At 34.2% G+C, this 13240-nt stretch overlaps 1 protein-coding gene and 1 non-coding gene across 5 annotated transcripts in view; both read left to right on the forward strand.

Annotated features, from left to right (window-relative positions):
* The first annotated feature begins 48 nt into the window (after positions 1-48).
* The window catches only part of LOC127853344 (oxysterol-binding protein-related protein 9-like), a 46778-nt gene continuing 33586 nt past the window's right edge, over positions 49-13240 (forward strand). For all 4 annotated transcript variants that reach the window (XM_052387799.1, XM_052387796.1, XM_052387798.1 and 1 more), the window contains exons 1-5: positions 49-165; positions 3613-3663; positions 4869-4947; positions 5868-5950; positions 10914-11138. In XM_052387799.1, coding sequence (XP_052243759.1) covers positions 58-165; positions 3613-3663; positions 4869-4947; positions 5868-5950; positions 10914-11138 — 546 coding nt within the window. In that variant the 5' untranslated portion in view covers positions 49-57. The remainder of the gene's footprint in view (positions 166-3612; positions 3664-4868; positions 4948-5867; positions 5951-10913; positions 11139-13240) is intronic.
* Trnay-aua (transfer RNA tyrosine (anticodon AUA)) lies at positions 7357-7438 on the forward strand. Its single transcript has one exon. It is a non-coding gene; the product is annotated as a tRNA-Tyr (tRNA).

Raw genomic sequence — 13240 nt, forward strand, 5'->3', positions numbered from 1 at the left:
CTAGTTGTAATCTAAACTCCGATTGGTTGAACTAAGAGGAGTAGCACTTCCGTCAAAATGGCCGTCATGGAAGGTCCACTAAGCAAGTGGACTAATGTAGTCAAAGGATGGCAGTATCGCTGGTTCGTTTTAGATGACACCGCCGGCTTACTTTCGTATTACACAGTACGTCTCATCAAGCTATTCACTCATCCTTCGCCTATTAACAATAATTCATGATAAACCCAGTTGTGGTATTTATTGTATACCTTCCCCACCCACTTGCTTTAGCATTATGAGTAAATATTAATTAAGTCTCAGCTTTTAATCAATGTTTGGTGTGAAAATTCGGACACTTGACAAGCGAGTGAACAGATGCTCAGTTTGTTTGCCAGTCTCGATGAGTAATCAACTAGTGTGATTAGTTGATAATTAAGTCCTAGCTCAAAATGAAGTGTTATTGATTAAAATGCTAATTTTAAATTATATTGATAGATGCCAATCAGTTTGCTATTTAATTGTGTCACTTTCATTTCATCCATCCTCATTTAGATTAAATTGATTCCAATGAAAAAAACCTTATCATTTAAGTGTGTTTGTTTTTAAAAAATAATAAATTGATCATAATTGATTATATTGTTTCTGTTATAAATAATAAAAAAATAAACGAAAGCATTTTTATTTTAGTTTAATAAAAAAAAAAAAATTCTGGCTCTTAACAGACTCCACTGTCTTCTCTTGGTAGAAGTGTTGAGGAGTCTTTTCATGTAGTTACTGAACAAATGAAGTAATTGTTTAAAAAACAAACAACATATTCTTCCACAGGAGTACTGTTGTACTGGTCCCAAAACATTGTTCTCAATTTAAAAAAACAACCATTATTATATATATTTTAACAATCATTTTATTAATTGTATTTCATTAATATTATTTGTTCTTTTTTAATTGTACATGCATTAAATGTCAAAGTATATTTTGTATAAAAAAGTAACTTTATAACTTATATAAGTGATACTTAGCTTTATTTTTATGTCATTAATAACTTTTTTAACATGACAACATAAACCATCAAATATAATGTCAACGTTAATCAAACATTATGCTGCATAATTGTTACATAATTATGACATTAAACATAAAATCGCACATCCTAAAAATAAAATAAAAATCAAACATCTAAACAACAAAGATCTTAATTCAAATTAATGCTTTCATATTTACACGGTTAGAATTGGCCATACTCATAGTCAGATTTTTTGACCCTCAATATTAAAGAATTCTTTTGTTTTCTACCAGCTCTAATTATCATATTAATTATTGGTATTTGTTACTGGTATTTGCAGCACATTATACTTTTAAAGTATTATCTACTTTCAAATAATTAACCTGTTGATGTTTAAAACAATATCCTTGTTTTAATCAATTTTCTTTTTTAATGGCATGATCTTAATTTTAATAATTTAGCCAGTCTTTAGCTCTTCATTTGAGCCTCTAGAGCTAAAATCTTGTTTGTGATTGACCTTGTGTTTTCATCAGATACTGTCCAGTCATTCACTAGCAACATTGTGTCATAAACTACAGGTGGCTGACTTTATGGTCTGGTCTTGGTAGCAGTATAGTGTTCAGCAGTCTTTTCCTGTAAATGTGTTTAGCCAGATTCGCCTTGCTATGGCAAAATTCTTCTATTTTGGGCTATTTTTTTTAAGTTTTAATGAAGAGAAAGTTGTAGCCAAATATAATTTTATTTAGCCAAATAGGTCAATTTGTAGCTATTGGCAAATGTCAGAGCCCTGACTGTATTTATTGGAAAAATGTATTACTCGTTTCATCAAAATAGAAATTCTATCAAAGGAGTTGTACTGGTCCAAAAATGTTCTACTCACTTAAAAAAAAGTCTCCCTTATAATTAATAAGAATATTGTAATAAATTATATTCCATTAATGTCATTTGTTCTATTTTCATTATTCATGCATATTAATTGGATGGTATATTCAATACAAAAAGTAACTTCATAAGTCATAATAAACTTTATTTTTATATCATAAATAACTTTTTTGACTAGCAAAACAACATAAAGCATCAAATATAACGCCAACATCAAATAAGCAGTATGCTGCATAAATGTTGCATAATTATGGCATTGAACACTCAGGAGGGAAGCTCATATATTCATGTATTATATTTATATATATATATATGCTTTAATAGAGCATATATAGCATATATATATAAAAACATAGGGGCTTCCCCCCTGTGATTGAACATAGAATGACAAATCAGAAAAAGGAAATATTGAACATCTGAACAACAAAGATCTCAATTTAAATTAATACTTTCATATTTACACAGTTGCGATTGGTCATATTCACAGTCTGATTTTTGGACACTCAATATTTAAGAATTATTTTGTTTTCTACCAGCTCTAATTATCGTTTTAATTATTGGTTTTTTAACAGTTATTTGCAGTACTTCTTACTTTCAAATTAATATCTGCATGTGCTTGTTTTAGCTCTGGAGTAATGTAGAAATTTATGTTGGACACATTAAATAAAAATAACACATATCAAACCCTTTCCTGGGCTCATGATGGAAATCTGATGTTAGGGAATCTTGGAAATTCATTTCCACTGTAGATCATGCCTATGGTAATTTTCACAAGGCGGATTTTCATTCCTATGTTGTTTTGACGATCGGGACATTCCTGTCTACGTTATTTTGGCAAGCGAGACATTTGTTTCAACCTTATTTGAACAGTCCGGACATTGGTTCCTACATGTGTACATTATATGGATATCCTGGAAATTGGTTCCTTTATTATTGTTATTCCGGACATTCATGCTCAAGTAACATTTTTAAGAATTAGTGAACGGAATTCAAGAAAAGAGCCGCTTAAGAAGTTAATATGTTGTCTTCTATTTATATTGTGCTGATGATGTTTTCCACAAGAAAGAAAAGAAATAAAAAGAAGCAATATTTACATTTATAAACATATAAACACAATGAACTATGCACAAGAGAGAACAAAAAGTGTCAATACTTAGTTAAGTAATTTGTCCAAAAACCATTGAAATAAATTGGTGGGCTTATTTTAAATCTGACCCCCTTACTCTTAGGCTATCTGAGGCTAACTGTTAACAAGTATGGTACATTAAATTTTCGGCTAATTAAAGGTGATAACCTTTTACGGACGTATATAATTTGTTGAGTTTTGCATCTAATTATGAAACCTATGTCCGGGATGTCAATATTGAGTAGGAACCAATGTCTGGGCTTTCAAAACAACAAACGAGCATGTGTTATCAAATTAATTTAGGAGCAAATGTCCAGATTGTCAAAATAACTTAGGAATGAATATCCACCTTGTTAAAATAAGCATAGGGAAGATTGTTTGTGGAAGCGAACGTCTGGATACCGATGAAAAGTGTCTGTATATCTGGGCTTGGTCAATGGATATTATAGTTGGTAAGATGTCTCCTCACTAAATGTAGCACCAATGTGGGCTTTAAGTTTATTGTTTCTGCAATGGCAAAACCAAAACATACTGGTTTGATTTGGTTTTTACTTTATATCTTGTACATGTATGTATACTGTACGAAATATTTTCTTGTATGCAATATTTTATTATTTTTCAGTCAAAAGATAAAATGAAAAGAGGCTCAAGAAGAGGTTGTGTAAGACTGAAGGTAAAGTTTTATCCCCTACCGGTTTCACCGGAGGGGACTTATGGTTTGCGCTTTGTGCGTCTGTCAGTCTGTCTGTCTATCTATCTGTTTGTCTGTCTGTCTGTCTGTCTGTCTGTCTGTCTGTCTGTCTGTCTGTCTGTCTGTCTGTCTGTCTGTCTGTCTGTCTGTCTGTCTGTCTGTCTGTCTGTCTGTCTGTCTGTCTGTCTGTCTGTCTGTCTGTCTGTCTGTCTGTCTGTCTGTCTGTCTGTCTGTCTGTCTGTCTGTCTGTCTGTCTGTCTGTCTGTCTGTCTGTCTGTCTGTCTGTCTGTCTGTCTGTCTGTCTGTCTGTCTGTCTGTCTGTCTGTCTGTCTGTCTGTCTGTCACACTTTTCTGGATCCTGCAATAACTTAAAAGTTTGTATGCCCCTGGATCGAAAGATCGGGGTATATTGTTTTTGGCCTGTCTGTCATTGTATGTGTCAGTGTGTCCCAAAACTTTAACCAAAACTTTAACCTTCTAAATAATTTTTGCAATATTGAACGTAGCAACTTGATATTTGGCATGCATGTGTGTCTCATGGAGCTACACATTTTGAGTGGTGAAAGGTGAAGGTCATCCTTCAAGGTCAAAGGACAAAAAAATAATTCAAAGCGGCGCATTAGGGGGCATTGTGTTTCTGACAAACACATCTCTTGTTCATATGTTTTCATGGATAGATGGACATTATGCATGTCATTTCATTTTGTTCCTACGTCAAAAATTCAGGTGGCAACAAATAAAAAATAAATATTTAAAAATCTGACAATGGTGGAGCCGCTTGGCAATAGTCTTGTTTTTTCTTTCTTTGTATTATTTCAACAATATTTATAGCATTAAAGGTCTTCTTTTCTCTTATCTGACAAAGAGTGAACTGTCTTAAACACAACTGTTTGTGTTGACCATGGCAGGGGGCCAGTTCACATAATACCATGCTTTGCCGTCTGGACAGATTTGAGGGTGTGGGTCAAATAACAAAAGATTTAACTCGGCTTTTAGTTTGAAATAAGATTGTTAGTATGCGAATGATGTGTGTGTATGATACATTAAGTGAAGTGTTCAATTGAAGATGTGTTTGTATTTTGGTATTTTGCCTTTCAAGCAACATGCATTATAATCAAATTGAAAATAAAACATATAATTATATTATAGACAATTCATGTTAACAGTGTTTGTCTTGTTCAATGCAGGGTGCAATAATAGGAATAGATGATGAAGATGACAGTACCTTCACAATAACTGTAGACCACAAGACTTTCCATTTTCAAGGTAATTAAAAAAACACTCTTTATTGCTCTGTCATGCAGAATGCATAGTTATAAAATCCTAATCACTTGAACATGGCCCGCAGCATACAAATATTAAGATCCTGATAACTTCCTCTCATGAGTTATAGAAATAATTTGAATTAAAAAGTATTTTAGATTTGTGCACAATAATGACTCACTTAAGAATATGTCTGAATTCTTTTTTGTTTGAAATACAAATAACACATAAAAAAAATCCATGCAAGCAATGGCAGGTGTAAACTTGTTACAATATGACTTAAAGCATGAGAATTATCTTTTTTTGATTATCAATTGATTGTGTTTTCATTTTTATGCCCCCCCCCCCCTCGAAGAAGAGGGGGTTTATTGTTTTGCACATGTCGGTCCGTCCGTCTGTCGGTCTGTCATTGATCATGACTGGCAGATAACCCCTATTGATTTTCAGGTCACTAGGTCAAAGGTCAAGGTCACAGTGACTTGAAATAGTAAAATGGTTTCCGGATGATAACACAAGAATGCTTAGGCCTAGGATCATGAAACTTCATAGGTACATTGATCATGACTGGCAGATGACCCTTATTGATTTTCAGGTCACTAGTCTTTTCTTAGCCTCGCTAAGTACCGGTAAATTAACCTGTGTTGAACCCTAATCAGTTGTTATGTCTTGCTTTGGAAAACGGGGCTTAATGCATGTGCGTAAAGTGTCGTCCTAAATTAGCCTGTGCGCATCTGGAATGACTCTTTCCCCATAGAATGTTCAATTTGTGCTTAGAAGAGACTCCTTTTAACCCAAAATTCAATAAAAGGGTAAAGTGTTGTCCTTGATAAGTATGTTCATTCTTCACAGACTTATCTGGGGTGACATTTTATGCACATGCATTAAGTCCTGTTTTCCCAGAACGAGGCTAAATTATTTTCCAGCTCGGGATGCAGAGGAGAGGGAACAATGGATAGACGCTCTGGAGATCACCATAGTTCAGCACAGCAAACATTCACATCAGCTGGTAAGTATTGTGGGGGCCATGCTTATAGGGCTCGAACATGAGCAAAGACTTGTACGCTGGTTTTGCTATTCTCACAATTTAGCATTTGTGTTTCAACAAAATGGTTTTATCAGGTTGATGAATTGCAGACATGGAAAAAGCCTGCAACAATTTACAGGCCAGATCGCCCTACGAAGAGCAAAGATTTACAGGCTAGTTGTAAATTTAACCGACCTCAATTATGCATGTGCTAGTGTCAATGTGTTTTTCTGTTCAATGAGAAAATGCTCACTGTTGTTTACTGATAAATTCTGATAAATAATTCTGTTATGTATATTAACACAACAAACATATGAGATTCTTCTCTAAATTTGATTTTCTATTTTATATTCTTTAAACATCTTTTGCTTCGACATGGTTATTCAAGTCAAAACTATTGGATCTATTCTGTGGCATAGTGCATATACAGTAAATCAATGTGTTGATGTCACCCCAAAGCACTTACAAATGCAAAAACAAACTATACCAACAATGCTTTCACAAAACTGTTATTAATTACCATCAATAGAACAATTTCAAAGGTCTTTATTTATAAGCAGCAAACAGCAAAATCCTTTTGATTAAGGTAGTGCATCCGTAATGATTTCGGGCGATTTATTTTACGATCATTGCCGATCTTCAATGATCGGTAATTTCCGAGAGATGAATTTTATTTTTTTCTAACTTCGAATGTTGATATATGTTTACCTAATTCCTTTACAGTATTTTCACAATAAATATTGACTTTGATCCAAATATCATCTGAAATATACGATTTCGCGATTTCTTCAAAGATCGCAGAGACTTTTTAAGTGTTTACCTATTTATATCTAATTTAAAGGGACTGTCAACCACGACGACAAAGAAAAGAAAAGTTGTAAAATACATCTTTTTTTACAATTATTAGATGATATTGATTAAAATATCACGATTTTTATATTACATTACTTGAAAAAAGTTCATATTTTCAGTATATTAGGTAATAAAATTTCGCGCTGTGAAATGGAAAGTACATCGCGAAAATAGGTGACATGACGATATACACACTATAAATAACACAAGTAGATTGAACATTTTATATATAAAATATACAATTCACTAAGCATGCACAATATGCATTCCTGGGGTTACTATGTGATGATGATGATCAATCTACTGGCGTTATTTATAGTTAACTGGAAGTTACCTGGTAGACATACCCAGTAAAATTTATTGCCGAATATACTGAAAATATGAAAACTTAACAACTTTTTTAAAGTAATGTAATATACCAGTCGTGATTTTTTAATAAATATAAACTAATAATTGTAGAAAAATACGGTATTTTACAACTTTTCTTTTCTTCGTTGTCGTGGTTGACAGTCCCTTTAAGCTTTTACTAATGTGACGTTGTCGTGGCTGAGTGGTTAAAGCGATAAACTATAAATCTTTTGGGATCTTCCCGCGCAGGTTCAAATCCTGCCGACATCACATACTTTTTGCGGCGTATTTTATTTCTTTTCTAACGTAATTTGATTAAATATAGCATATAAGCTTTGTTTATTGTTAAATATGTTGCAATTTTTATGCACATTCTTTAATTTTTAAAATTAAAACAACGTTATGGCTAAATTGGGTCATTTACTGCTGAAAATACGAATCATGCATGTTGCATTTTTATTTTTATTTAAAAGAGTGAACGGGTTATCTCTCTATTTCTTGGTATTTTTGCTGTATATAGTGTATCTAAAAAAACTTAGTTCAAAATATTACTTAAATGATACTATTTTGAATTTTATGACACTTTGTTTTTAACCAACCCAATTTCTACTTGGCTGAAACCACTGACATACCATGGCGCTCTTCCATAGATAACAAGTTATAAAAAATAAATGTCTGTAAAAGAATACTTATTTTATATTGTTTAAACTTAAAACACCTTTACTGCATCTGTACACACCAACTGCATGCCCATATTTGGAAATCTGGATGAATTATGGAGCTTTCATATACCCCTGTGTGCAAATAAACTGGACAAAAGCTGAGCTTGGGGTGGTTTTGAAAAAAATATTTGTATGCCCTCCTTCGAAGAAGAGGGGGTATATTGTTTTGCACATGTCCCGTCGGTCGGTCAGTCCGTCCACCAGATGGTTTCCGGATTATAACTCAAGAACGCTTAGGCCTAGGATCATGAAAATTCATAGGTACATTGATCATGACTGGCAGATGTCCCCTATTGATTTTCAGGTCACGAGGTCAAGAATGCTTAGGCCTAGGATCATGAAACTTCATAGGCACATTGATCATGACTGGCAGATGACCACTATTGATTTTCAGGTCACTAGGTCAAAGGTCAAGGTCACAGTGACTCGAAATAGTAAAATGGTTTCCGGATGATAACTCAACAATACTTACGCCTAGGATCATGAAACTTCATAGGTACATTGATAATGAGTGGCAGATGACCCCTATTGATTTTCAGGTCATAAGGTCAAAGGTCAAGGTCACAGTGACTCGAAACAGTTAAATGGTTTCCGGATGATAATTCAAGAATGCTTACGCCTAGGATCATGAAACGTCATAGGTACATTGATCATGTCTGGCAGATGACCCTTATTGATTTTCAGGTCACTAGGTCAAAGGTCAAGGACACAGTGACAAAAAATATATTCACACAATGGCTGCCACTACAACTGACAGCCCATATGGGGGGCATGCATGTTTTACAAAAGCCCTTGTTTTAAAAAGCCTACCTAAAAATTTGCATGTAGTTCAGTGAAATGATGCTGATTAAGAAAATAATACATTAGATTATATTTGGAAAAGTGCCCATTACGGGTGAGCTTCCTTAATATGAAACAGAAATGGACACAAACATATTCTGTTTTAGCTTTAATTTATGAAAATTAGGTTTCTTTCATTAATTTCAATCAAAATGTTACCGTAGCAAAAGTAAAAAAAATCACATGTCATTGTTATTAAGTAGTGGTATATTATTAACATCAATTAAGTGTGATGTTTGGCATAATCTGCACAAACACAATTAGACAGTTAAAGATTACATGCAAGATCAACATTATTTTTAGAGGATGCTCATTTGCATACACTTTCTCATATGCTGACAGTTGAATTTCAATGTTAGCATAATTCTTGGAATTTATACATGTTGCAGTGTATAACACTGGCAGTGGTTTTGAATGTTTGCGAAAATGATCTGACTTTATCTGGGATTATATCAGGAACCGGCAACCACAAAATAATGTTGTTGATGGTAAAATTGCAAGATGGAACCAATCTTTAAAAGCAAACATTACTGGACACAGGTCCAGCGATAATGCATTTTACCGTCTGCCTATTGAAATTTCTGATGGCAATGTCTAATGAGCGGCAATGTCTGATGGGCAGACGATCCTTTGGTAATGTCTGCCTAGTAGCTGTATTACCAGACAGGCTAGCACTTGAATACAAATCCTAAAATATTACTAGCCCAACTATATAACTTATGAAGATATTTGATATAAAATTATTTCTTAGGCCATTCTGCTTCTAACTTTGATTTTAAGTAGGGCAGTTGTCAGCTACTGACATAAGCATGTGTGCTTAGCAACAGATAATTCAGGAAAGTGTGAGTAGCTTCACCAACTGACATGATATGAATAAAATACAGGTTCAAATGGCAGGAAAACTAAACAAAACAACAACAAAAATTACAAGGGATTCTTGAACCATTGCCCTGGAATCCGAGACATCATTTTCTATGGACAATTGTTTCTACACTATTTTTTACAGGGTCAGACAATATTTCCAAAACTATTTCTGACACAATTGCACATTGGTAACTAAATTATTTAGGCAACAGTTCCAATGATATTTTGACAATCCAGACATAGGTTTCTACACTTTTTCGACCTTGGAATTTGTTTTCTATTTATTGTTTAAATATTATTTTTTGTCGATAAAGAGGTGACTTCTTAATGGAAAGAAACATAGAAACTCAACAATAAGTCAAATTATTAATTTAATAAGAAATGTGTGTTATGCATCGGCTCATTGTTGTCAACTAGTTAAAATTGAATCCAATATTGTGTGTCAGTTTTTATGAATCGGCAGCCATCTTTGATTGGGGTATTATATTTAGTTAAGTTTTTCTCATTATTATACTGGAAATTTGTAAACCAAATTGAGTAGATTAATCATAAGATGATAGCCATATGTGATTGGTGTATATTGTTTTGTTTTGCTAATAATTGATCTGGAAAATCCAAACAAATTGTGGTTCAAATGTCAATCAAAACTATTAGAATCCATGAAATATTACATAGTAGTGAATGCCCATGTGGCTAAATTGTTGGAACCAATGAAGAGGCTGTAAATATAATGTAAGAACCAATGGTCAGGCAGTCAAAGTAATGAACCGTTGTCAGGGTTGTCAAAGTAATGTAGGAACCAATGTCGCTTGGTAAACAATAGCGTAGGAATTCATGTCAGTATACCATTCTCCTGACTGATTTCGTATAAATGTCATGTTAAGTATATTTAGAATGTTAATATATGCTTCTCTCCTGCCAATATTGCTGGGATTTCTTTTACTTAGTATCAAATATATATTTTGCTTGCCGACATTAAGGCATAAATACAGAATTTATGTTCACATGGTAAAGGATGTACTTAAGGGTAATCTTAACTTCATTTATTTTTGTGTACTTGCAAATGTTAAAAGATGCAGTCAGATAAATTGTTTAGTCATTTAAGATAAAGTGTGTTTAAAGTAAAGCTTTTTACCGAAAAAAAATCTGTCGTTCTTTGTGTATATAAATGCATGTAGAAATACTTCAATAACACACTAGTGATAAGTTCAAAAAATTGCTAAACATCAAGTTTCAAAAAGTGTTGACATTTTAGCTCACCACCAGATGTTTTTTTTTTGACATCCCATTTTAATGTCAAGAAAATTATTCAAATTCAGGGTGGTCAGTCCGGTATTGTCCCAAGCGCGGTGGACTTTGACAGAAAGCTGGCGGAGACCGACGCCTATCTGCAGCTGTTGATCAACCAAGCGGCGGGTCTGGAGGCGCGAATAGAGGCGTGTGAGGACGTTGGGGCCAGGGAGAAGTACAACGTCATCAAGGTGACCGCAGAGGCCATGATTGAGGCCATCAAGCATTCCATCGTAATGCTGCAAATATCAAAGGTGGGAGAGAGAATGTTTTAGCCGTGTTCTGGCAAAACGGGACTTATTGCATGTGTCCCTGGTATTCTCCTGTGTGTTAAGTGCCCTACCGGATTAGCTTGTGTAGTCCACCTAGGATAATCAGGGAAGACACTTTTGGCTTTCATGGCAATTTTCGTTTCAAGGAGGTACTGGTATTTTCTAAACAAAAAATCCAGTACAGACGGAAATTGTCGTCTCTGATTACCCTGTGTGTACTGCATTGGCTAATCTGGGACGACACTTAATGCACACGCATTAGGCAAAGTTATCCCATACAGAGGCTGATCTACCATAATTACTCATTAGTTTTCATGACTCTAACTTTTCGGACATACCAGTTTTTGTTCAAAATTTATGACTTAATTTTGAACAGTTTATTTTTTAATGCTTTTTTACCAGAATTTTAACTTGTCGCGGTTATCTGGTGACACTAGATCATGTGTTTTTACAACCGGGTTTAGGTCATAAAACACGACAGACGAATGCCTTAAGGCAATAGACCATTAAATTAGCGTACATGGGTAAATAAAAGTGTAGTGTAATAGACAATGGTTTCACCCAACAGCTTAAATTGAAACATATATAACGTGTTATTATTCTTTACTGCAATTGAAGCTATAAACATTGCCATACTGCAGTATCCGATCTTCAATGCAATATTTTTATTTTTTAATAGAGTTTCTCTTTATTTTAGAATCTGTCCCTTTGTCTCTTAATTTTGGGACACCTGTATTTTTAAAATATTTTTTGTAATAAAAATTTTCTTACACGAATTAAAAATTTTTTTTTTAAGTGTTGGAAAACTTAGTGTAATTACGGTAATCCTTGACTTTTGTAAGTTCTTTTTGAGGTTCAAGTAACACTTATTTGCCCCGCTCTGAAGTGGTGTGTATAACATCTTTTCCTGTTGATGTCTTGTCATTTAGTGATACATGTAGTATGATGTCGAGGATATTAGGTGATTTCAATGTAACATCAATTATCACATTCATAAGTGATGGAACTTTTTTTATGCTCCGGATAGGGTGGCATATATCAGTTGAACTGTCCGGCAGTCAGTCAATCAGTCAGTCAGTCAGTCAGTGTGTCAGTCTGTCCGTCCTTCCGAAAACTTTAATGGCCATAATTTTTTCAATATTGAACATAGCAACTTGATATTTGGCATTTATGTGCATCTCATGGAGCTGCACATTTTGAGTGGTGAAAAGTGAAGGTCAAGGTCATCCTTCAAGGTCAAATGTCAAATAAATGGCGTCTGTCCGTCCGTCCAAAAACTTTAACATTGGCCATAACTATTTCAATATTGAAGATAGCAACTTGATATTGGGGATCCATGTGTATCTCATGGAGCTGAACATTTTTAGTGGTAAAAGGTGAAGGTGAAGGTCATCCTTCAAGGTCAAATGTCAAATATATGGCGTCTGTCCGTCCGAAAACTTTAATATTGGCCATAACTTTTCCAATATTGAAGATAGCAACTTGATGTTTGGCATGCATGTGTATATCATGGCGCTGCACATTTTGAGTAGTGAAAGGTGAAGGTGAAGGTCATCCTTCAAGGTCAAATGTCAAATAGATGGCGTCTGTCCATCCGTCCAAAAAAATTAACATTTGCCATCACTTTTTCACTATTGAAGATAGCAACTTGATATTTGGCATGCATGTGTATCTCATGGATCTGCACATTTTGAGTGGTGAATGGTTAAGGTCACGGTAATCATTCAAGGTCAAAGGTCGAATTTTGCAATATTTAAGATAGTAACTTGATATTTGGCATGCATGTGTATCTCATGGAACTGCACATTTTGAGTGGTGAAAGGTCAAGGTCATCCTTCAAGGTCAAAGGTCAAATTTTGCAATATTGAAGATAGGAACTTGATATTTGGCATGCATGTGTATCTCATGGAGCTGCACATTTTGAGTGGGGAAAGGTCAAGGTCATCCTTCAAGGTCAAGGTCAAAGTAAAATTTTGCATAATTGAAGATAGCAACTCCATATTTGGCATGCATGCGTATCTCATGGAGCTGCACATTTTGAGTGGTGAAAGGTCAAGGTCATCCTTTAAGGTCAAAGGTAAAAT

Source organism: Dreissena polymorpha, chromosome 12 (assembly GCF_020536995.1).
Source record: "Dreissena polymorpha isolate Duluth1 chromosome 12, UMN_Dpol_1.0, whole genome shotgun sequence".
NCBI lineage: Eukaryota > Metazoa > Mollusca > Bivalvia > Myida > Dreissenidae > Dreissena > Dreissena polymorpha.